General features: G+C 33.3%; 3 protein-coding genes across 5 annotated transcripts in view; all 3 read right to left on the bottom strand.

Annotated features, from left to right (window-relative positions):
• The window catches only part of LOC135135198 (uncharacterized), a 19,133-nt gene extending 15,423 nt beyond the window's left edge, over nucleotides 1-3,710 (bottom strand). Inside the window, exons 1-3 of the mRNA XM_064064206.1 lie at nucleotides 3,620-3,710; nucleotides 3,354-3,549; nucleotides 2,597-3,298 (exon numbers count right to left, since the gene is read on the bottom strand). Coding sequence (XP_063920276.1) covers nucleotides 2,597-3,298; nucleotides 3,354-3,497 — 846 coding nt within the window. The 5' untranslated portion in view covers nucleotides 3,498-3,549; nucleotides 3,620-3,710. The remainder of the gene's footprint in view (nucleotides 1-2,596; nucleotides 3,299-3,353; nucleotides 3,550-3,619) is intronic.
• Nucleotides 3,621-17,674, bottom strand: LOC135135196 (uncharacterized). Of its 3 annotated transcripts, none has more exons than XM_064064204.1 (10): nucleotides 17,542-17,674; nucleotides 17,147-17,267; nucleotides 16,970-17,096; nucleotides 16,536-16,907; nucleotides 16,129-16,486; nucleotides 15,843-16,079; nucleotides 9,225-11,496; nucleotides 7,745-7,804; nucleotides 7,645-7,689; nucleotides 3,621-4,631 (listed from the first exon to the last, which is right to left on the bottom strand). In XM_064064204.1, the coding sequence occupies exons 2-10, from the start codon at nucleotides 17,211-17,213 to the stop codon at nucleotides 4,453-4,455; spliced, it is 3,717 nt and encodes a 1,238-aa protein (XP_063920274.1). In that variant the 5' UTR covers nucleotides 17,214-17,267; nucleotides 17,542-17,674; the 3' UTR covers nucleotides 3,621-4,452. The 3 variants fall into 3 exon arrangements, with proteins under 3 accessions (XP_063920274.1, XP_063920275.1, XP_063920273.1); XM_064064205.1 differs by having other exon boundaries at nucleotides 4,511-4,624; XM_064064203.1 differs by lacking the exon at nucleotides 3,621-4,631 and having other exon boundaries at nucleotides 7,650-7,689; nucleotides 7,745-11,496.
• Nucleotides 17,675-18,168: 494 nt separating this feature from the next.
• Arp3 (Actin-related protein 3) lies at nucleotides 18,169-25,144 on the bottom strand. Its single transcript, XM_064064044.1, has 6 exons — nucleotides 24,920-25,144; nucleotides 24,683-24,863; nucleotides 24,318-24,632; nucleotides 18,563-19,099; nucleotides 18,426-18,509; nucleotides 18,169-18,375 (listed from the first exon to the last, which is right to left on the bottom strand). The coding sequence occupies exons 1-6, from the start codon at nucleotides 24,961-24,963 to the stop codon at nucleotides 18,280-18,282; spliced, it is 1,257 nt and encodes a 418-aa protein (XP_063920114.1). The 5' UTR covers nucleotides 24,964-25,144; the 3' UTR covers nucleotides 18,169-18,279.
• Between the last annotated feature and the right edge of the window lie 884 nt (nucleotides 25,145-26,028).

Consider the following 26,028-nt stretch of genomic DNA (forward strand, 5'->3'; position numbering starts at 1 on the left):
TTCTTGTAAACTTGTAAACCCTGTCGCGTGCCTATAGAATTTCCAAGCAGACGGTCTTTGGCGGTCGTACCTGCATAATTTATGGTTTTAGAGCTTTGCGGGTTGGGTTCTTTGACTAAAGTTGTAAAATATTATCTGTATGCTTTTAAAGCGACCGCCTAATTCTAATGCTAAGCGGATTAACAGCAGGGGGTTGTCTTGTCTTGAGCTGTCGTTCAGTGGGTTGCACATTTGTGGAAACCACGACACCCGAACTTTTCGTTAGCCATGGTTCTGCCTTAAACCTAGCAAAAGAACCAATTTTGAAACCATTGTAACTTCACCAAAATGCGGGAAGGAATTTTTTTACTATTTTTTCCAGACTCACCAGTTGATTGTTAAGAAATGTAAAAAAATGGTTGCACTGATAAAAAAAAGTGTAGACCCAATATTTTGCACATTCAGATTAATCTAGCTAAATTTTAAAACGACAAACTTTTATTGACGGTTTATCATATTAGCGATTACGTTCTGTTTACCTTTTAAGATAAATTTTCTATACAATTTTTATTTTTTCTCCATAAATCTAAAACTCTGAACCAAAAAATTCGAGGTTAACAACACAAGTATAGCAAAATTTTGTGATGACATCATTAAATTGTGGACAGCGCTGAACAAGTAAATTTTGGTTGGCATTTAACTCTTTATATGATGGTCTTAAAGTAAATAAATTCTCATCCAAAAAACTTGCACCTTTTAGATTACAATAACACGATACAATATGAAAATAATTATGGGCTAAATTCACCGCTTTAAGAGCTAAGAAAAAGCTCACCTGGTAACACTTTCAAGAATTTTCCAAGACTGCAATTTTTTTCATCGAGCTACTAACCTGAACACATTTTCATTTTTAGCTACTGAAACCTTGAAACATAAATTACATTTGTAGCATTTTGTTGACAATAAAATACTTTTCGATTGCTATTTCTGTGGTTTTGCCAAGTTTTAGACTTTCCTTTCAAATTTTCTATAGCATGTATACTACAGCATTTTTTAAACAAAGAAAAACACACAAATTTCAGAACTAAACAATTTAGGTTGAGTTTGTTTTCCGTTAATGTTACACCAGTACAAAAATTATATCAAATTTCCAGTTAGACTTTGATATAAGCTACATAACATCTGGCATAGTTTTCATAGGTCCTGCTTCTAATAACCATAATATGTAAATTATAAAAGTGGATTTTGACAGAACTGGCCGGTTTATATTTAATCTTATCTTATCTTATCTTATATATAAATATACTTATTTTAATAAAATATTTAGAAAGATATTTTAGTGTTTGTAGTAACTTGATTTACAAGGAAATATGCAACTAATTAAAAAGAAATATTTCGCTAGAGATTATCAAACTACTATAAAGTATAAAAATCATATAACTCAGAACAAAAAGCAATAAATCTTAGAAAGAAGCAAATTCATAAACATTCACACACACACAAAAACAAAACAAAAAAGGCGGTAACTGTTAGCGTTTAAGGTAACTGCACTACCTGTTTAAAAAAAGGACGAAAATTACTTACACCCATTTGTGATGTTTCACGTCAGTTTTTCGTCATTCAAATAAAGCATAAAATCACTTCCTGAGAGACAACTTTTCGTGTGACCGTAAAACTTAACTTCATTATTTTTATTTACATTGTGATGTGTGCACAGTAATAAAATTTTGTATCAATGTTGATACGTACTCTGATAACATTAAATAAAACGCGACTATTCTAGGATCTTCTGCGCAATGCTATATTTATTTTGGACCGAGACCAACATGACAGAATATGCAGAAGTAAATATAGTCGGTCTATGTTGACTTCGCGTGTGTTATAAAATAGAACTGGAGACAGTAGTTTACGAGAGTGTTACTGAGTGCACTGGAAGTCAAGGTGACAAGAGGATCGGCATGTGTTTAGTTAAGTTACGCATTAAAATGTCAATATAAAAATGTAATTTATGACTTAGAGATAGCTGTGTACAAAACTACATTTGGTTTTTTTTTGTATGTACAGATTATTAAATAAAATCAATTCTAGATATGTTAAAAATATGATTTCGTAATTCCGATAGTAACTCCAATTTTTTTATTACACTTATTTTGAAACATTACTGACAGACAATTTAATTACCCATACGTTTTTATCATCAATTAATTTGTCTTTACATGAATTGGAAGTGATAAATGTTAAACGTAAACATGGTAACACCATTCAAAATAAATATTTTTTAGTTGTATGCATATCATTTGTTCCTACATACTTAACATTTTTTTTAACACCCTGTATATATTTTTTGAGATTCTTGTAGATTTTTTTCTAAAATCATGTTATAATAAAGATTATATGCAGATATTTAGTACGTTATCTTATGATCGAAAAAAGTCGTCTAGTAGGCCATGAAATTTATTTTTAAAATAATAATGTTGGCATTACAGGTATTTGACATTTATACATTTCAGTGGTTGCTAGATGACTTTTTTTTCATCATATGGTGACATCAATTTATATCAAAACCAATGCATCTGTTTCAGTTTATAGTACATGATTGTTAAGAAAAAAAACTTACCCTTTCTGTCTTCAAGGTATTTTTCTTATTTGAAAGATTCCTACACTGTCGCGCGACCTCGATCTCCCTGCACCCGGAAGAGGTATTCCTTCGGCGCTTCTTGTTCTGCTGGGTCCTTTTGGGTTTGATAGGTGGCTTAATGACATCCACCGGTACGGCATACATATCACTATCAAAGGGAACATTGTACAAATCACTTATTTGGTTTGACGAAAGCGTATCGTGCGAAACTGCCTGTGTGATAAAGCTTGAATCATCGACTTTGTGTGCAGCAGGGACGGACAAAGAGTTGTGTGAACTAGAAAGACGGGACGATCCCAGAGAGCTTCTCGAACCTGGCCTGCCATGACATGGACTGAATGGAATGAATTCGGGCGTGTAGTAGGGGCGACCGAGCAGTAAATGGTGCGACGGTCGGGCTATATGGTTTAAAAACTTCAGTCGTCTTAATTCATTGTCTTTAAATTCTTCAAAGGCTTTGTTCAGAATTTGTGCGGTTAGACAGTCAAAAAAGTCTTCCAGTAAATGCGGGGTGGGTTTGTCTTGAAATTCCAGCGGAGGCTCGATGGGGGATGAGTGTTTAATGGAATAATCAATCCAGTTGGGGCCTTTCTTTAATGTGTTGAAGTTTTCTCCACACATTATGTCAGACATTCCATCCAGGGAATATTGGGAGAGAGATTTTTCCTCGCAATCACTGTCCTAAATTGTCGGTGTTAATAATTAAAATTATCGCGTTTAAGGTGTGGAAACTCACCTCTAAAGGTAAACGATTAGGACCACTCCTACTATCTCCACTCATGCTACCACTAGATATTGAACTATTTGTTAACAAAAGACCACTATCATCGCTTAGGATAAAAGCCTCGGACCAAGTTGTGCTTGAAGGGGGCGATTCCATAATTAGATTGTTTTTCAAATTTCAGTTATCATGTTGGGGTCATTGCTTGAGGCTAACAATAAAGTATAACGAATTAAATGATCTAGGATTTTACAACGCGATTGTCAGATAAAAACACAAACCTTAAGATTGTTGTTTATTTATTTTCGTGTTTTCCAATTACAACAACTGAATCATCCTTTCAACGCCATCGCTGTCATCTGTCAATCGAACGTCAAATAATTAGGTGAATTTATTAACTCAACATTGGTTAACCTGCCGATTACAACCGCCACATTTAAAACGAACATGATGCCATCGCCCCACTTTTGATTTAGAAACACAGAACAGTAAATAAATGTCTTTGATGGCTCTACTTGGATATTTAAGATTATAGGAAAGACTTCATAAAAGTGAATAGAAAAACTTGCAGATTTACTTATTTGTATAGCAGGACAAATTCATATAGTGTGGATCTCCAGATAAACCCATCAGATGTCATTTGTTCAATGTTTTCGAGCTTTACAACTTTCAAAAGTGATGAGGGGTAGCACTGACACATTTATTAGGAGTCAAGTTAATTTTAGTTAAAGACAACCACATTAATTAAAACCGAAATAATATAATTTATTTTAGGTAAAATAATTTGGTTGAAGTTACTGTAGTGTACAAAAGAAAATACGAGATGACACGCTTCAGTTACATAAAAAATATTTATATTCAGTCGATTGATAAAAATTTTCGATTTGGAAACATTGTCTTTAAAAAATTATTTTCTATTTGTACTTTACATGTGTTATACAATTTATACAATTTTTACAAGCACAGATGATGTATTTACAAAGGACTTTTGTCCACTAACAAAAACGAAAAATTACAATAAATCTATAAGAATAAATCACAGACAAAACTCTCATATATGTAGAAAAATGTACAAATACCCCAGAGAGGCTCCACTGCACCTAACCTTTGAAAACTACGATGTCAAATCGAGTCTAAACGGTTTATTTGAGTACGCTCCACTATTTAATAACTTATCAAATTCACTATCACTTGTCGAAACGAAAGTGTTCTCCGATGAATTCGAATTCTTGTGATTTCGAACACCTCGCCTTCCTTTGGTAGCTAGAGGTTTCTCCTTCGGCGTCCTGAAAGCTAGATACAATTAAATCTTTACACAAATCGATATTAGGGTTATATGTATGACAAATAAAAAAAAAACACAATAGTTATTTAACAAAATCAACCCATTTGCAGGAAATGCATGCAATTGAATAAAGAAAAAACAGTAATTTTATTACAAAACACAGACCTATAATCTGCAACAAAATAATTAGTCAAATTGGTCATAATTATTGTGCAGTAGCATGCAATCAATTTTGATTATCAACGCTATTTTTAAGACAATGGAAAGTCTTTTATTATATTACAAATTTTTTAAGGCCTCATCTAATAATGGAAATAAAGTTTTAAATCTTTACTTCTAACATTTTATTGACTGCCACGTAAAATATCCAAAATTGTTGGGTGCGCCACGTGACTGACACTCTAATGACGTTATTGACGTTAGCTAGCGTCGCGCACCATCTTTTAGAATATTTATCAAGGGTGCACACCCTTGTCAAATATAGGCGTATTCTACCAAAGATTTCAGTCATACATATTCCAAGTGTCCCCACCTGCCTTCTACCCATCACCTCAATAATCAATACAGAGAATTTATTTAAAGGCCAACAGTTGAATTAAAAATTCCCTGTTCGATGTGTAGATTAGTATTTTCAGGCTTTTATCTATAGGGGACTGTTACGAAATGCAAGGGTGCATTCTACAAAAATGACCAAATGATAGGTAGGGATATACAACAGACTGTTTGTTTTTGGTCACTCTCATCGTAAATTTTTAAACAGCGGTACCTAATCCAACACTGAAAGTATTATAACTTTATTTTATACGTTTTAGATGAAGTTATCTGAAATAAATCAATAAAAATATAACGCCATCTGTTAGAAAAAGAGGCAAACAGGGCTCTAAAATAAAAAAAAAGGTATCATGGTTTTTCATTTAATGTGTTTTCTTTAATGAAAACATATTTGCTTTCATCTCAAGTATCTCCATAATGACAAATCTGAATCTAAAGAACAGTGTTTGTGTATTTTGATATGACATAAGGTTTTCAGTTACCATTACATAATTTCTGTTTCGGCATATATGCAACCAGTGACACAACACTTACCAAGTTAGAATTCAAGCTTCACTTCGATAAGTTTGTATCATTCGATAATAATTTTACAAACACGCGTAAACAAAAATATAATAGCAACTATTTACTTGTGTCGTTATAAGTACTTTTACGTTTATAAAAACATAGTTTAGTATACAAATATCGATAAATATTTCTACTTGTGATGAGTATATGTGAGGTAGACATAAGCGAAAGACATAATGAAAAAATATTTCAAACGAAAACGATGACAAGGAAATTTTATACAAATAAATCCAAATATCGGAAGAAATTTCGTATTATATATTTTAGTATTCTTCAAAATAAATTGAATACCGACTTGTCTGTTTGTCTATAGTCTCTTTTGTGTCGATTTTATTTAGACAGATAAGCTTCGAAATTATTGGATTGATTGTTATTAAGTTTTATTTGCATTTTATGAACAACGTGTGAATGGTAAAACGATAAGCAAAATTTGTCTTATTATCCCCACCAACATTTAGATGACGTCACTCAAAAATTTTGCATAGTAAATGCTATTTAAATTTTATAAAATAACAATCATAAACTTATGGTTTGTGAATCCGCCCCGATTTATGTAATTTATAGGAGTTATCATGAAAAAAAAAAATTCGCAAAATGTTCTTTAAATTTTATAACATTACATACTCATGTATATGTGATTTATGAATCCGTGTCGTTGACTAAACAGTCAAATTTTTGGGAAACATATTCAAAATCGTGTAACAACATTTTACAATTTAACTTTGAAATTGCAAAAACTGAATGTTATGAAATCTACTTATTTTACAGCATGGTAAATCGTTAATCAAAATGTGTCCGTCATCTTACATTTTTGCCGAATGTTCTTCAAATTTATAAATATTTTTGAAAAAAAAAAAAAAATAGAGTGTGGACAATTAATTAATCAGTGCTCTCCTCTGCGTTGAGTAGACAAAATCAATTTAATTAAATTTTTTATGCGGTTTGAACGTGAAGTTATGTATAAACATAAACAGTGGAAGTTAAGCATGTGCTGAGAAATTGAGAATATCTACACTTTGTCCATTGGTTATCTGCTTTAAATATATTTTTTAATAGTGAGATGTACGCAATATTAAATTCCTTACATCTCGCCAATATTAGCTTATCGACTTAAGGCATTTATACTAAATAACTTGGAATGCTAGATATCCACTGTACTGATGAGGCCATAATGAGGTCAAACTGCAGTCTACAGCTTTTCACTTGGTTGTTTAGCCACTGAAGTTAATTTTTTTTTTTAGAGAATTGGGTGAGCCATTCTTGATTTAATTAAAAAACTAAACTTCATCAATCATTAATTCTGTATAAGCAATTTTAAATAAGGTGTCACTCACAATATCCATAAATATCGAAATATCAAAGAAAATAGTGATTGTTAACGGCTTTTCTGCTATCGAGGACTCGATTTTGCATTGCTACAAAGTTAACTTGCTTAATTTTTTGAATTAAAAAATATTTTTTAGCATTTTGTACAATAAATTCATAACCCACACATACAGAAGTATATTATTTTATAAAATTTATATGGCACGTACTAAACAAAATTTTGCGGGGACCTCATCAAATTGTTGGTGGAAATGATTTTGACAAACATCTAAAATTTGAGAACAATCGGTCTAGTAGTTTCGTTATCTGCCTAATAAAAATTAACACAGACGGCAGACGTCGAGAAAACATGAAAATAGCCAGTCGCTGTATTAGAATATTTCTTTTACTTACGCTCGGCAAGTAAAAACCAAAAAATGGCACTAGCAATATAGTTTTTTTTTTTAAATTACCACCTACAAAAACTTTAAAATTATTTAAAAATGTCGCTATTAATATCTACACATTTAAAATGAGTTAAAAAACACTTAACGATTGCGATCAATAGTAAGGACAATGAACCCAGAAAAATCTTACCTCTTTTCCGTATTACAGGTTCGCTCATGATGTTGTTCTGCGGTTCTGAAACGCATTTTTTTGTTAAAATTGATAATACAACGTACAACAAATGATTTACCAAATTTCCGTTTCTTTGGTTTCTTTTCCAAGTGTTCTCGATTTTTCACAGTCAACGAACCTTAAAATAGAAAAAATGTTGTTATATACTCGTATACACACATAATGGTAGATTTTGAATAAGACGATTATGGAATCCACACATTGAGAATTTTTCGATGAATAAAACACACGTAATATGTACAAAACGTGCCCAGTGAAAAAATAGCGAAATCCAATCTTCCTTCTTGTAGTAACTTCTTTCTTCATAAATAATAAAATTAAAAAAACAATAACCATTAAAATGTTCAACAAATTAATAAATTAAGGAGATTAAAAATTCACAGCCTGTTAAATAACTACTAGATATTCAATACTGAGGAAAAATAAAAAAAAAGTCAATGCTTATATGGAATGAAATTACTTTGAAAAACAAAATATGCAAAATTACTGACGTCTTCGTCTTCCTTGCTTCCGACTTTCTTTCTTCCCGAAGTTTTCTTGCTGCGGTGTATTCAGTTTACTTTGTTCAAAAGTAGATACGTTATTAAAAGGTACTAAAATAGGAGGTAAAGAATAATACGACCCACAAGGTATATTAATAAATGGTACCGGAACATTATTCATGTGATAATTTATAGTAGGATTATTATAAGTGTGATTATTAATATTAAACTGATCTGTGATAATAGGACTAGGATCAGAATCTACATTATAAAAAACAGGTAGAGGAGGCATTTCTTTCCTTTCGGCGGGAGTTTTAAAGGGACGTGCAGCGTTAGCCTGCAACTTCCTAGGATGCAAAGCTTCGACTTCCGCTATGCTGATCATCGGAGTCGCCGGATAGCTGATTTCTTCTTTCTTCAGTTCTTCAGTCACGCTTTCGTTTTTATTGGCAACCGAAAGCTTCCGTTTCTTCAGAGGTAGTCTTGTCTCGCCATCCGAATCGTCAAAATTTTGCAAATCGATTTTTGAAAACACTTCATTTTTAAAATTTTTTTCAAAATCATAGGTCTCTGGAACGGCCGTTGGCAATTGCAATAAAGAATTATCTACAGTTTCTGTTACATTGACACCCGAGTTTGAATTATTATCATCTTTAATACTACATTGAGCTGCATCGGTTTTGACTGGATCTACGTTACTTAAATTTTGAGTTAAGTTATCAGCTAAAGTGCTTGACGTGTAAAAGTTTGAATTATCGCAAAGCAAAGAGGAGTTTCTTTCGACGACTTCTGGGGTTTCGCTGGTCGCTTCTTCAAGGCAATGTTGAACCAGTTGGTCCGTGTTGGGCAAGAAAGTCGGGGAATTGGAAAATTCGGACTCGGGATCAATAGGACGAGGAAGTTCTGTGATGGTTAAATTCAACGCTTTGTCTTCGACGACGTTGCAATTTAACTTAGTGAATTCTTCGGCTAATTGGTTGCAACAAGATGACATGTTTTTTTCGCATTTAGAGGAAGCTTTCTTGCAGTAAGCATCGTTAAAAGACTTTACTTTACCTGGATTGTGACTATTTGGTTCCTTGACAATAAACGAAAGCGTAGGAGGTGAAATACAACGCACCACGTCCTTGTCGTTAATGTGAGTAGTGGTCTTGTCGTAATCTACCCTCAACGTCGGCGTTTTATTCAACATTTTCTTCATAGCATCTTCTATATTACGTCTACGCTTTAACAACACTCTAGGTTCCATGTTTAACTTTTCGTCCATCCGAACACTTTTCAGCACCAAAACACCGTCACTTCTCGGTTTTCTCTCTTCATTATCACAAGTGCTTTCATGAAACATGATGCGGTAGTTCTTCCTTCTGGTACTTTTGGTTTTCTTCAGAATACCGCGAGGAACGCGAACATCATGAGGAGGAGGAACACGACCGTTAACACTATCACTATAATAGTTCCGAAAGTCATCGATGGCTTCATAAGCCGGCGACGTCATATCGTTTGGACTATTTGAGCGGCTGTTTGAGTGCACTGCTTTAGAATTTGATTCTTGACTGAAGAGATCTAGTTTATCTTGCGAACTAAATAAACTATTTTGTTTCACTGGTAAAACTTTCGAAACCGGGCCTGTTAAGATCGCGTCGAAATCGTGGTTTTCTTTCGTTTTATTCCATTGGTTGTGTATTGCATTTTCGAACCTCGAGAACTCCTCCAACGTCGGCCGAATTCTCTGAGACGATGTGTACATTATTTTCGTAGAAGTACTATCCTTAGCTTGCCCGTTTGTTCTATTTGAAGAAACCAGAGGTTTCAAAATTGTGTTTCCGTTGTAAGTTTCACCCACTTCCTTGAGTTCCGAGTCTGCAGTAACAGGTTCGATATTTGGTGCCGATTTTAGTATTAACTTTTGCCCCGTATCTATTTGATCCGTTTTTTTGAAAGGATTATATTGTTCAGCCATATTTACGTTTTCTTCGTTGCCAAAGTTATTTAACACTGCGTGGTTGCTACCTTCGTCGCGCCCTAAGGGACTCTCTTTGTCGGTGTCTTGGCAAGATTCTACATCAATTTCTTCTGTATCATAATCTACATCTGCATTTGTCATATCTGAAATATCAAGTTGATCTTCAAACTCATCAAAATCTGACTCGTGCTCCACTACACCATCTATAGTTGCCTTATTTGCTTCAATCTCGGTTCGCGTTCTCGTATTTGGAGGTATATCGTCACGATCAACGTGTCTATCAGTCTCTAATTCAACACTATCTTGAGCAACTTCATCCACTGGCGGAATCTCACTATTGTGCGTATTGATTTGTGGAGAATCATCAAAACTCCCATCTTTACTACTGCTCAGATCTTTATGCCCTATATTAGTATACAAAGGTTCTTGTAATCTAGTACCAGGATCTTCTATGTGGGGATCATTAGGAGGTGTCAACCCATAGTCGTTGTATGGACAAGTTTTCTGAGTCGGTGCATCCACCTGTACTTCAATTGTTCGCGTGCTGACATTCTTCTCACAAACACTTTCTTTCTCCATGAGGTCCTTCTTGTGGTTTTGGCCGATATTCGTATACAACCGCGGTTCCACTGGCCTTGACACTTGCTCATCCGTTTGCACGTCAAAAGGTGGCGTCGTGAGTCCGTAATCGTTATACAAATAATTTTTTATACCATCGGCTTGAACTTCAACACTTTTCATTTCTATAGTCCGTTTGGTATGAGTATCGTCACCGTCGCACGCATCGATGGCTTTCGCTGGACTAGAAGGACTTGATATTTGTGTATTGTTCGAATCAAAGGACACTTCAGGTTGATTTGGTTTTGTTGTGGAGTCACAAGAAGTCGTCACTTCTGTGATGGTGCACACTGGATCTTCGACGTCGTGATGTTCTGATGATTGTATTTCCATTTCCGTCGTTTGGCAAGAATCTGACGCTCCAGGTACTGTGAGGGGCGACACTACGGGAGTTACGCTTCTAGGAGTTTCTATTTCTGGAGTTGGCACCGACAGTTCTAGTTCGGGTGTCAACCTAGGTGACCTCGTCGGAATGGGGCGGTCGATCCTGATGGGTTCCGTTCTAGGCAAGTCTAACTCTGGGACTGTTCTAGGTAATTCCAGTTCTGGTAGTGTTCTAGGTAATTCTCGCTCCGGTATTGTTTTAGGTAATTCTAGCTCTGGTACTGTTCTAGGAGATCCAACACAAATTCTTGTGATGCCGTTGAGGTTTTCCAAGTCGGGGTTCTTTTCTCCTACCGAGTTCAAAACTAACGGAGGAGTTGGAATTGGTATTCTGCTCTTTTCCGTATGACGTTTATTGCTTGTCTGTAACAAAAAATTTAATTTATAGATGTGAGAAATATAGAAATGAGTTTAGGAAGTTTATGTATGTTAATTTGATGCAATAATAAAAGTAATAAGTAGGTGTGATATTAAACAACCTTTTGTCCAGTGTTATTGTCGACAGAAGTATTTATGTACTCTCGTTTCATTTAGGATATACCTCATACAATTATTTAGACCCCATATTATTATAAAATTTTATGAGGTATATCTTAAACGAAACAAGTATACACAAAGAAGAAATTGTTAAAAAGTTACTTTACATTTATTTGTCTCTTAAACTAAACTCAGTTATATAAGTTTTAATATAATTAGCACGACGAAAAAATCATTATATTTCTATCTTCTTCTAGTAGCAGTAAAACATGTCTTGTGTTGACGGAAATGCATACAACTTTTTTTTGAAATGGCAAATCCTGCCGCACTTATGTTTAGATTCAGAATAAAAGCATAAAATAAAAGAACAATAGCTACCGGAAGTATGGTAATAGTCACTCTGAGGAATGTTTAATTATGTAATTATTTTCCTACTCTTTCACAGCTCATTAAGTATTAAAATGCGAATTTTCCGTTTCTGTCTGTCGGCTTAGGGAGTAATGAAAATGGAAAAAGGTCAACTGCAGTAAGTTTCTTACAAAAAACGAATGAATAGAATATAACGAGTTATGTCACATTTGAAACGTATATCTATTTATCTAGGATTTAGCAATCAATATACATAAATTTTAGTTTCACATTTACAGGCTATCCAAAAACTGAAGAGTAGAACCGAATTTTGTAGTAATTATCTGAAAAACTATAGAAAAGATTTTTTTTAAGGTTCACCAACAATGATTTCAGAATTACAGTTTTGAACAGTACTATATTCCCAAATTTTCTGGAAAATTGGCTGAGCCATTCTTAACTTAACCAATAAAATAAATTTCCCCATTCATACATTCTTTTAGTCATTCTGTATAAGCAATTCTAATTAAGACGTCACTAACAACCATATACTTTGAAATATCAAAGAAAACAGTCAATTGTTAACGACTGCTCTACTATCGAGGACTAGATTTTGCAACGACACAAACGCATTTTTCCAAAAAACAATAAACTCAGAACAGGAAACGGAGACGCCCGACGAACACAATTATTTACGATTTCTTCTGCTTATTTGATGATTGTCAATTTTTTATGAATGCAAAACAAATTGGTCGAAGGTCCGAAGGACAATCCAACAAACCTCGCTTCTTTGAAAAATTAAAAAACATGATTTTGCGAATTTTTATTTGTGATAACCTCTATACATTCAAATAAATATAGATAAAGTAGTACGAGTAACCGTTTAAGAAGGTAAGTGACATCCTGTAATTCTGTTTTGGTACCCTATAATTTTTTTTGTTTATCTACGACATCCCTCTTATTTTTTAATTACACCCAATATATTTTTTTAGCAATTTTTGCACTGTTCATTGATCACTCTTTAATCAGTCATACCCCGCCACTGTATACTATTCTCACGCATTATGTTATGAAAACACACTTGTTTATACATATTGGATCTAGGACTCTGGAGTGTCCTTACCGCCAACCCTTGATAGGAACTGAATTAACTCCAAAAATATGAATGTATTGATAAAGGGCTTGTATGTATGTATTGTGAGTTTCCCATTTAAAAATTTTCGGATCAACATTATGTCAATTCCGACACGTGCAGTGTAATACTGATAATATGGAAAGATTCAAAGCGGATTCGTAAACCACACTTATAGGAGTATATTGTTGTACAACAGTTAAATCAAATAAACATAGAATTATTTGCAATCACGTCATCAAATTGTGGGTGGGGATGATCAGCGAAATGTTGGTTAGTATTTAATCATCCAGAGGATACTGGTATAAAAGGTACAATTTCGATTTTTCTGACAAAATTTGGATGCCTCAGGGAAAATCTGAAGACGGATTCATAACGAACAAATACAGAAGTGTTATTTTATAAAATTTAAACCCTACTTAGTGGGAACAATTTTGAGGAGATGTTATCACGTTGTTAGAGAGTAATTAGAAAAATTTTGGTTAGCGTTTTACTATCTACGTGAAATTTCTTATAAACATACAAAATTTGACAACAATCGGTCCCGTGGTTTCGGAGATTATCTAACTAATAAAAATCCGGACAGATGGCAGACAAAACAGACAGACAAACTCAGTACGGCTCGTGCGGGATGGGAATTAATTTATGGAATAAGTGACGATTAAATGCACTGATTATCACCCGCTACTAATTCGCGGCGATCTAGGCGTCCCCAGCTATAATCGTGACGTAGCCCGACAGAAATCCGTTCTCTAGTCATGACACATCGAGAAAATGTGAAAGTGGCCAATCATCCAATGGAATCGATTACAATACTTCCTTAACTACGCTCGGGAAGTAAAAATTGGTCCAGGTTATTTACACCTCCTGAAGTACAGTGCAACAATTTCAACTCAAAAAAAAAAAAAACACTAAACTTATAGCATGTACTAAGCAAGATTTTGTGATAAAGTCAATAAATTGTTGGTGAGAATGATTAGCCAAATTTTGGTTAGCGTTTTACCATCTGCAGGATATTCGTAATATACATATAAAATTTGATCACAAATGGTCCGCTAGTTTCGGAGATAATAATAAAAATCGACACAGACGACATACAGACGGAAACGCGATATCTACTTTTTCGTACTCTGTGGGTCATGAAACGTCGAAACAACATGAAAGTACCCATTCGTCAGATGAATCCTGTTACAATACTTCCTTAATTTACACTCAGTAAATAAAAATTATTAAATCCTTTAGGAAAAATACTCTGCGATATTGCTTTTTGTAATGTCATTTTGATTTATCTTCTCTTTTATCATGATTATTATCATTGCGCACATATCAAAATTATTAATAGATTAACATTATTCTCGTAAAAAATTAACTGTTTCTAAAAAAAAAAGGTTTAAACTCGTTAAAACAGAAAACTCTTTATTACTTCATTTTAAAAATTGTAGAGCATTAGGTTTTGCTTAGTTTTTATTTTTCCAAAATTCTGGACGTCTAACGTAAATAAAGACTAGCGATTTTATACAATTTAAACAGGGTTTAATTTGCAAAATTTTAAGATGACGGAAACGGGAACTAAAAATAACGGCGGATTAATAAACCACAAGTATAGCAGCATGTTGAGACAAATTCTGGCTAGAATTAGAAGCAGCTAATATTTCACAACAATCAGTCGAGTAGTTCCGGAGAAATGACAGACGGTAATGGGAGACATACTTTTTGGTACTCAAACGGTTATGAAACTTCGAGAAAACATGAAATTAGCCTGAACAGTGCAAAAATAAAATACGTTAATGGGAACAATTGAAATTGGCTCGGTATCCAGTATTACTAAAGTAGTTTCAGAAGGATATTCTGTAAGATGAAATTTTACTTGGTACATTACAATTTCACATCATGTCAGACTTAAAGGGCGTTGAGTTTAAAGCAATAATAAATGATATAATCACAAGTGATATATGAGCTGCCGTCATTCTTGCAAAAAGCATTCATCTACATTTGAATTAACCAAGCTGCAAATGGAAGCAACAAAAGAGTGAATCGATAAAAGCATCAAAAACGTGAACCGACAGAAGAAAAAAAAACAATCCGTCTCGAAAGAAATCAGGAAAAATCTAAAAAAAAAGAAATGACAAATGTGTAGTTTTTTTTTTTTAATTATTAGTATTTTTTTCCAGAAATAAGACAGTCAGAAAATATAGACCAATGCTGATACAATATTTATAAATGACTTGTGTAGAGATTCTATATTTAAGCTTGAGCAACAAACCAAAACCATAACGCAAACATAATTTTCGAATGTAATATGAATACATTAAATTAGCTTCTTTTAAGAATTTTATGCAAATAAAACAACAGAATTCTGCTTTATTAACTGCACCCAGAACAAAACACCAATCAGTTTAACGTCATTTGTTTTAAATTTTTTAAATTTTCTGGCCTACAGTAACTGTTGTCTCTGAAGGCTATCACCTTCTTCAAAAAGATGAGTTATTATTGTTTTTATAACAACTTCAACCCCCCAATTTTGACAACGAATGTGTGTATATTAAAATTTAAGATGTGAATTAATTTTTCAATTATCCAGACTGATAAAACGCTCACTAAAACCTACTTTTTGAACGCAATCAATTCGTGATTAATTTTTTAGCAGAATTGAAAGTTCATATGAAACATACATCAGACTTTATCGTCTGTAAATATTCTAAATTTACGCGCAGTGAATAACAGCTTCTAGAGATAAAACAATATAACTTACATTACTCATCGTGTAATCACCGTCTTCGCTGGTAATAGAAACCTCAAGGATTGGTTGTTTAGGTAACATGGTGATACCAACAAATTGCACATCATCGTCTTCGTCAAATTCCTCCTTACATTTTCTAAATATATCAATTTCTGAGATATCCGAGGTGTGTGTGTGTGATAAATTAGTCATATTTCTTTCAACCTCATAATAAGCTTTTAAAAACTGAACTTCTTCCTCATCTTCATCCTGAAATTTACACAATTAAGAGAACAGTTTTAATAAACTCGAGACTTACTTCTATGGCTATTGTTGGTTCATCTTCCCCTAGATCTATATTGAAATCCAGATCGTCCAACTCGTTGTTTCTTTTCGCTAACACGTGCTTAAAATACGCACTTGATATAGCTCGAAATGAGCGAAACAAATTTAACACAATGTCAACAGTTGATGAACACGACGGCATTAAAATCTGCCTCAGCGTTTCATTATTTTTGATAGATTCTGGAGTCCTTTTAAACATTTTATACATAATTTTGTCCATACCTTCCCAGTCTTCCACCTTTCGTATTTCTTTCCACTTTTGGAAAACGATATAATTTCGACAGAATGAATCATCACATAAGTTGAATGCAGGTACTTTAGTGAGAAAATGCCTTAAATAATTTCGATTAAAGCGAATAATTGTACAAAACGTGAACTTACGAGTAGAGAATGTTCAACATTTCTGAGCAAGAATCCGAAACCTTGTTGGTGTTCATTTTTATTAGTACGTGCAATATGTGGTCATGTCGTTCTAGTAAATATACCGTTAAGACATGTATGATTTGTTTCGCCACTGACACTATTCGTTTTTTGTATTTATGTTTCGTCAAGTCTTTCTTTTTTAATGGACGTATAGCTTCCAGCTCCAAATTGCAATATAACGTTAAAATCTCCTCCATGTTGCTTAAATAATTATCTGAGGTACAACACTGCAACTCAACGTAGTACGAATATAAGAAATTTATATGGCAGAACACTTTGTTCTTGAGGGTTTCGTTATCATCGTAACTTCTGGTCATTTCGTGAAGAGATCTGCACGGCGAGACAAGGAATCACTAAAATGTGGTTTGGTATGTATAGTTTTAGTTACTTACTGTAAATAGTCCTTCATAAGGTCTCCCAAAACACGTTCGTTATCGGCCACTCCAAACGCTGACAGTTTCTTTCGAATCTTGGCGTCCCACTCGTATATCACCTCTTCTGGCGTTTTTTCAGCTTCATCTACAAATAGGGCGTAAAGAACGTGAAAGACAACGTAACTGTATGTTTACCCAAGTCAATAACGTCATCTTCGATTTCGATGATTTGGGATTCCTTATTGGCTAAATTAGGGTTCATCTTTCACTGCACAATAAATAAATTAAGCCGAACTTAAACAGCACTGAAGGAAATCTGCAAAAATCATGTTGTTTACTGTGAGGTCACAAAGGTGAGGTTGGGTTATGTTGTCATCTTTATGCAACTGGAACTAGAGGAAGGGTTAGCACCATTACTACATCGTCTGCCAGTATATTAAGTTTCCTCGGTTTAATTTTACTTGCATTTCTAGCGAAATAGGCTAAATTAAACTAAATTTAAATAACACAATAAAAATGGCGCATTGGTGGGAGCATTTAATTCAGCTTATTACAGGCGCTACAGAACGTTAATTAGCTATTGGACTTACTCCACAATTTTCCATAATATCATACAACATTATAACAATAATTAATATTTTGCATCATTTACTTTTTAACTTTAACTACACATTTTAACAAAAATCTGTCAGTTGACGCATCAACAAATGCCATGAAGTTTGCTCTGGGCGAGCGGTTTACATTGCCAACTGTCAAACAATGAAACTGGAAAAAATTTAAACGTTGTTTTTAAACAATGCGCAAGTAAAAGGGGAAAGCAACCCCCGTACTACGAAAAGGGGAAAATATTTTTGAATGAAGATTTATTTAGGAAAATTTGACATTTGCCTTTTTAGGACATGATAGGGAAGATTGGGAGCCATGATAATTTTCCGTTATACCAGGTGCATCGAAAAAGTTTTCACCCGGTGTACGTGACAATGACAATTGAATTCTTTTTCTTTTTAGTTCTAACCTTTTTATTCAATGTTGTACCACAAACTTAACAAGTGACATTTAATAAAAACATATTTATGACGCAACATTTGTAGACGTTACCTGGAACCGCTAAATTTAGTCGATATACGTGGACTGCTCGAAAATCACATACCTGTACCCCAAGACACAAGGTTTTATTATCATTTTTCTGAAAAAAACGACCCAATTAAATACGAAAAGAACTAATATATCTTTTAATTAAAATTATATTTCACAAATTGATTAAAATATTATCTATAAATTTCATAATAAAAATGCACAATAATAAATTTATAACTTAAGTAATTTATTTATGTCATTGTTCCGAATACTGGGTTGTGTCTGCAAATACTGGGACCGTACTCCTCGTACGCAGCTTTTGTGTGGCAAACTGTGTAAAATTCAGGCTGAAACCACAAAACTTAGTAAAGACATACTCCGCACTGTACCCAATTACCGTTGACGCCAGCATGCTTCCTCCAAACCACACAGCGTACCGTTGCATATGGTGTGACACTACTTGGACATCAATCGGTTTAGGCTGAAACAACTCACTTAACCAAAGTCCCTAAAGCAACCAACCAATCAACGAACCTTCAACCGCCCGCCCCCTAGCGTCTCGCTGAGCTTCAACCTAGCGTCAACCGTTTTCTTGATGTCTCTCTGCAGCCGCCTGCCGAAATCCTTGAACATGGTGGAACCCCCAGAGAGCACGATGTTGTTGTACATAGGCCTGCGCACGTCGATCGGGCAGTTCTGGATGACATCGTCGACGATCTGTGACAGGGGGATGGTGAAATCCGGGTTGGAAAATTCAGGATGGAAGAAGATCTCGGGTCCCAAGAATCTTTCGTAGCCGACGTCGACGGTGAAAGGCTGTTTCGTGACCGAGTTCATTCCCTCGAATTTCTTCATCCATTTGCCCGGGTCTGAGTCGTATTTGGCGAATTCTTTTGCGATATCGGGGCAGATGTAACAGTGTCTTTCTTTGATTGCTTTGGCAGTTTCTAACGATTGTTCGGGGGGGATGCCGATTTCACGCTCACGGAGGAGTGATTGGATGAAGTAGGTGATGTTGCGACCGGCGATAGGAATGTGTTTGATACAACTACCGATAACGTAGCCTTCGGCCTGTGGGCAAAAATTATTTGATAAATGGTTAGAAATGTAGTAAATTGTTAGTTACTTCTTGTGAAAGTGAAAGTTGGGTCAATATTTTTCGCAATTTTTACGAGTTCATTTTTTAATATACAACTAGAGTACCGCGATCAATGTCCCGAATTCTTGAAATACCGGTTTTTTGGCAGGTTGTTCTTAAATCACGCTGGCTGATTCATTACGTACAAAAAAACTACTGTTATACATTGTTATAAGGCACTGGTCTCTAAAGAAAACATGTGGATCTAATTGATATTGTATTTTAATTCATTGACATGCAGTAAGTGTTGTAAATGATATTTACCAAACAACAGTGGTTTGAAACGGTACGATGATCGAAAGTCAACGTACAATTAACAATTTTTTTGTTTATTTAATTTTCAATTCTTAATTATTTTTAAATTTTTCATTTCTTCAAATTTTCGATTTACAATTTTTCAATGTTTAGATTTTATAATTTTTTGTTTTTTAATTTATTTACCTTTTTTTGTTTCTTCAATTTTACGATTCTCTCTCTTCGAGTTTTCATTTTAAAATTTTTCAGTCTTTCGATTTTCGAACTTTTGGATGTTTCAATATTTAGATTTTGTAATTTTTGAACTGAATTTTCAGGAGTTTTCAATTTTTCGGTTTTTTAATTTTTTATTTCTTCGATTGTTCGGTTTTTCAATATTTTGATTTCATATATTTTTTCTTTTTTAATGAGAAATTTTTAAATTTTCCAATTTCTCGATATTTAATTTTTCAATTATTCGATCTTTCAATGTAGACAGTTTTCGACTTTACAATTTTTCGATTCGATTCGTTTTTTCTCTTTTTAATTTTTCAATGTTTCAGTTTTTCGATTTTGTAATTTTTGGTTTTTTCGGTTTTCCGATTTTTCAGTTTTTTCCGATTTTTCAGCGTTTCTAATTGAAAAATTGGAAAAATAGGAAAATTGAAAAATCAAAAAGTATAAAACGCAAACATTGAAAAATCTAAAAAAATCGAAAGATCAAAAACTGAGAAATTTGGAAATCTAAAAAAATATAAAATCGAAAAAACAAAATCTGTACATATTGTAAAATCGAAACATTTAAAATTAAAGAAATCGGAAAATCGGGAAATCCATTAAATAGCAAAATTAAAAAATTGAAACATTTCTTTCAAAACCGAGGAATTTGAAAATCAAAGATTGAACATTTAAAAAATTGAATAAACGAAAATTATAAAAACTGAAAGAAACACTGAAAAAATAAAGGAAATGAAAAAACAAAAAATTGTGACAAAATCGAGAAAATGAAAAATAAAAATCAAGAATTTGAAGAATTGAGGAAACAAAAAAAAATAAAAAATTTTCCAGAAATTATAAGATTTGATTTTGCGCACTTTATTTTTACTTCCCGAGCGTAAGCTAAGGAAGTATAGTAATAAAAAAAGTATAGAATTTGTCCATCGGACAAATTGCCACTTTTATGTTTTCTCGACGTTTCATGACTCCTTCAATACGAAAAAAGTAGTCTCCGGTTTCCGTCTATCTGTCTGTCTGTCTGTATCCATTTTTATTAGACACGTAATCTCCGAAACTGCTGGACCGATTGGGTAGGGTGGGTGGAGCTTAATTTTTATTTGTTTTTTAATATATAGAATTTTCTTTCAACAACAGGATAGTTAAACATATTTTCAGTTTCTTGTTGGGAAACGAAGACTTCGTGTATTAAGAAAAAATGGACAAAATATAAGCCCCGCCCACCCACCCCTTCTCAATTGTGATGAATATTTTATTCATTGCGAGCTGAAGGGTGGAGTTTAGTTGCAAAATCCTCATTTCTCTACAAGAAATTACCATATGAAATATGTTTTCAAAATGGTAGAATTTTCTAGAGAAATAATATGTTACAATTAAACTCCGCCCCTCGTCAGATTAGGAATGAAAAACTCATCACAATTGAGATCGGGGCAGGTGGGTGGGGCTTAATCTTTCTTTTTTTTTCTTAATATACATAGTTTTCTTTCAACAATTTTTTGCTGCAAAGAACAAGAGATATTATAATAAAAAACATAAAGTCAATAATTCAATAATTTTGGACTGTACCCCTAATGTAAGTCACGTAGAATAACTAGACATTTTCGAAAAACTGAAGAAATAAAAAATTGCAAAATCTAAAAATTGAAACGTCCAAAAGTTGGAAAATCCAAAAACTGGAAAATTTAAAAATTGTAAATTGAAGAACTGACGAAACGAAAAATTGAAAAAAGTGAAATTTAAAAAACAAAACATTATAAAATCGGAACATTGAAAAATTGTAAAAAAAATAAAAAACTCGAGAAACTTAAATCGAAAAATTGCAAAATCTAGAAATTGAATTGAAAAGTTGAAAAATTTAAAAATAAATTTAAAAATAAATTTAAACTTCAAAACTCGAAAAAATGAAGGAACAAAAGAAAAGAAGAAACATTAAAGAAAAAATTCAAGTCAAATAAGCTGCGGGGACGTTATTTACGTGCACTTCAGGGGCGAGGGAAGTTCTATTGAAATAACCTTTCACCAATTTTTTTTATTATATTATAGATTATAAATTAAAATAAAGACAAGTACAATAAAACGTTTACAAAATTTCAAAAATCTGGAGTGTAGGGTGAAAACTAAACACGGATTCATACACCACAATTTACTATTACAAATTTTGGGGGTGACGTCATCAAATTGTTGGTGGGATGACTAGCCAATTTTTGGTTGGCGTTTTCTTATGATCTACATGATAGTGTTAATATACAAATAAAATTTGACAACAATCGGTCCATTAATTTTCGAGATTATGTGTCTAATTAAAATTGATACAGACGACAGATAGACGTACGGACGGAAACTGGAGACCACTTTTTCGTACGCTAGAGGTCATGAGACGTGGATAAATAAACGAAGTCACGCTATATAATTTTTTTGATTCACGAAAGTAGCCAATAACATTTCAAACTGTCAATACATTTTACTGCTTGTTACACAGAAAGTGTTGGAAGGGATTGACATAACATTATGGACTTATTTAGCTGTCAAGTCGGGCGCCATCTTTTAAAATATTTACCACAGTCGCACACCTTGTCAAATACAAGTATACCAAAGCTTTATACATTCATTCATAAATACACAACCCCCCACCTGACTTAATCATCTCAATGAGAGAAGTAACACATACTTTTGCCGTCTGTATGGGAAAAATGTTACTCAATTTAAGTCGAGACAGAACGCAACCTTGACTTTTGACATTTGTCGCCAAGACTTTTACGTTTTGTTTTGCTTGCTGTGTTAACAATTATTTGTATAGAAAATGGGAACGCTAAATTCTTGCATTGTTGATAATTATCATTACTACATATTTACAAATCATAATGTAATAAAGATATAGTGGAGACACTTTGATTTGTCAAACTATCACTTTCATTTTTACCTGTCACACAGAATATCCCTAAATTGCTGGCTGTGATTGACATTCTAATGACATCGTTGTCGTTATTTAGTTGTCAAATCGCGCGCCATCTTTTAGAATATTTACGAAGGGTGCACACGCCTGTCAAAAACAGGTATAAATACCAAAGGTTTCACGCATAAATTCTCCTCCTTACAAATCCAATAAGAACCTAGACTGGGTATTAGACTGACTCCTCAAGGGTTAGTTTCGTAAGTTTTGTCCTGAGTCTAGACTAAATAATAAAATCCATTAAATTACCATGCGGATTTGAAAGCAATGATCGACTTTCTACTGTACCTTGATTCAATTCCGTACCATAATTAGAATAATAAATTGTTTTATTTTTGTAATTTATGACTACAGATTAATTAAAATAATTGTTAAGATTCAAACCCTGAACATCTTTATTTGAGATTTCTATACAAAAGAAAACAATGGTTAAGTAGTTCTTTACGCTGTGATAACTGTAAAATTAGTTTTCACTTTATATTGCACGCATGCGGGTTTTTTTTTATTAATAAAATGAGGGCGAAATGCCTCCATTAAATTTATTGTAACAATTTTTATGTAAAAATGAAAACATGTTAGCTGATACGTATTACACGACAGAAAAAAAAGGTTTTAAAACTTGCATTGGGTTTTAACTTCAAAACGGGTTGACAGCCAAGTTTTTTTTAAGCCACATTGTATCTAATTCACGTAAAAGATATTTGTAAATAAATTGGGCTTTGAAACAAGTTTGTCATCTCAACTTCAGTTTTTTTCCAACTAGTTTTCTGCATTTAAGGTGTAATTTTCTTTTTTTTTAATGCTATGGTGTACAAATGAATAGAAATTTTGCGTTTTGTATCCAACACTGTACTTCCACACAAAAAATGTGGCAACGTTGCACCAGACAATTAAGTTAAACACATTAGCATAAAGCACAAACCTAAAATAAACACAGACTGCGTATTATGTTTGAACTGTCGACCCCTATTTACACAGTCCTGTCTCGAATCTAATTTTCATAAAAAAAAAACAAATCTGTTGTTTGTTTACAAGTTGGCTTTTACAACAGAAATCATGAATACTGCACTAAATCGTAACCAGATTTTAGACGCAAGTCAACAAAAATTGGACCCTATGTTGAAGAGTCTGTTGAAAATTTTACAAGCTTAAAAATTTAATTCTTACAAATGCAATAAATATAACATGGGGTTTTTATAAATGTTTCTTACATCCAGTGACCTGTGAAATTAATTATTAAATCTAACAAATTTGACACTTCTTTGTGATGGTGGCCAGTTTTTAAAGTTTTAATTAATATGGTTAACATGTCATCAAACTGGGTGACAAGACATTAACTTAACAGAAAGAAGTATCAGACGCTCAATTGAAGTTATCAAGTTGGCCTTGATTTTTTGTAAAAATTGTGAAGCATGTCTTTAATCGATGACAGTTGACAAAACGAATTTCACGGCAGAGTAGTTCAATTTAACCTCACTTTTTTCGTAAAATAAAATTAATGCTTTTCAACCACTGTCAAATGTCAATTATATCCAATAGTATGAATTAATAAAACACATGCGTTTTTCGCTACATTTTCATCTATAAAAACAGCGCCAACTAGATGACTTTTTCAAATGAACACTCACATGAAGTTAACAATATTGTGCAAAATTTTTAGAATTTTACAAATTGAAATTTTTTACGATAGACGCTTGAAAATAAAATTTAATGCTAAGGGTGTTTTTACTTACGACAGGAATAACGTGTGTCACACCATCTCCACTATCAATGACAATACCAGTTAGGGTTCTTTCTTCAATACTACGTCCTACCCAACTAGCAGCTAAAGCTAGAACAGCTTGTACAGCTATGTACAGCCCAGGTACGTTGAAAGACTCGAACATAATTTCTGCAGTATATTCTCTATTTTCTGGAGTGTTTAATGGCGGCTCAGTTAACAAAAAGTAGTGATCTTCTGGTTCTGCTCGCAAATATTTAAAAATACATTGCTCTAAAAATCGTTCCATCAAGTCCCAATCTTCGACCAACCCATGGCGTACCGGATACTAAAACGGCGAATAAAAACCGGCGCCCATTTAGAAAAACTCACACTTACTTTGACCGCATATCCGGTGGCGTCGAAAGCCTCATCACCTATAAAAAAATCTAAGTCTTCAACTCCCTTACAGAGTCTTCGACTGGATTGATCGCCGACTTTGGCTGTTTCTTTTATTGCTATAGCGGAAGGTATAATGAACTGTGGTTCTTTGTTATTTGCGAATCCTAGCTTAGTGTAACTGAAAATGAGGAAATGATTAATGCGGGAGGAAAGTTTGGTTATGTGCGAATTTACCCTGTACCGACGTCGATAACACAGGCTGGTAACCTCCCGGTCATGTTGCTAATTATTTAATAAAAAATCTAACGACGAATTTAGAAATTAGTTACTAATTTGGCTTAAAGAATTAAATAAAAACCACGCCTTCAAATATTATAAATGACAGTTTTTGCTCGTTATCATAAACCAAACACAATCATCGGGAATAAACCGCACCTCCCTGACGGTTCAAGAACTGCGCAAGGCAATCACAGGGGCAGACATCGGCAACATTTTTTCGAATCTAGGTGTATTATTGGCTTCATAATCTACAACACATTTTTTCTTTTGCCGGTTACTAGTTATTTTTGTAACATTTCATTTTTTTGGTTTTTATTTTTTTGAAGAATAGAGAAGCAGATATTGCATGTATTAGGGTACTTGAGCACAAAAATGCTACTTTTCCATCTTTGTTTGTTTATTGGCAATTTATCAGACGGATAATAATCTCAGAAAATATAATAATATTTAACATGTAGATAAACTGACGTTTTGTTACTTTAACCTTGGGTAAAATTGATTCAAATATTACGCCCAAAAGATAGATGACGTCATTTTAAAATATCGTCAAACTTTCTTCAGATATGCAACACAATATACTCTTTATCTATATTAATATTTCGTCGGTCTGTTTGCATAATAAACAGGCTGCACCAAATCATAAAATTTTGATACATTTAATTTTAGCTAGTCTATCTAAAACAAACCGTAGACTGATTTTTTTTTCGAAATTTTAATAAAATATTAATTCTATCGGATGATTTTTTAAAATTTCTGCTCTAGTTGCACTGCTAGCGTAGGTGTCATGTGTCATAACCAGAGACTTTAAATATGTTTTTATTTTTATTTTATTATTATTTATGACCATTTAAAGTCTCTGGTCATAACCAACTAAAGCAGAAATTTAAAAAATCACACAACATTTTATTTATGTATACACCCCATCCACAAAGGTAGTCATCATGTTAAAAATAATGGGAAAAATTGAATTGAAAATTACACCTTAATATAAAATATATGCAATATAATTTTTTTGTACTGTATTTTATCGATTATTCTGAAAACTAAGTGGCCTAGTGATTGAG

Source organism: Zophobas morio, unplaced genomic scaffold (genome assembly GCF_036711695.1).
Source record: "Zophobas morio isolate AGI-343-1 ecotype UQ-CSIRO unplaced genomic scaffold, CSIRO_AGI_Zmor_V1 ptg000024l, whole genome shotgun sequence".
Taxonomy (NCBI): domain Eukaryota; kingdom Metazoa; phylum Arthropoda; class Insecta; order Coleoptera; family Tenebrionidae; genus Zophobas; species Zophobas morio.

Coding starts and splice junctions, on each gene's coding strand:
- LOC135135196 (XM_064064203.1), bottom strand. CDS start 17,213: ATGAACCCTAATTTAGCCAATAAGGAATCCCAAATCATCGAAATCGAA. Junction 16,487..16,535: donor ATGTTGAACATTCTCTACTC/GTAAGTTCACGT, acceptor AAATTATTTAAG/GCATTTTCTCACTAAAGTAC. Junction 11,497..15,842: donor GTGATTACACGATGAGTAAT/GTAAGTTATATT, acceptor TTTTTGTTACAG/ACAAGCAATAAACGTCATAC.
- Arp3 (XM_064064044.1), bottom strand. CDS start 24,963: ATGACCGGGAGGTTACCAGCCTGTGTTATCGACGTCGGTACAGG. Junction 19,100..24,317: donor TGACACACGTTATTCCTGTC/GTAAGTAAAAAC, acceptor TTTTGCCCACAG/GCCGAAGGCTACGTTATCGG. Junction 18,376..18,425: donor GAAGCATGCTGGCGTCAACG/GTAATTGGGTAC, acceptor TTGTGGTTTCAG/CCTGAATTTTACACAGTTTG.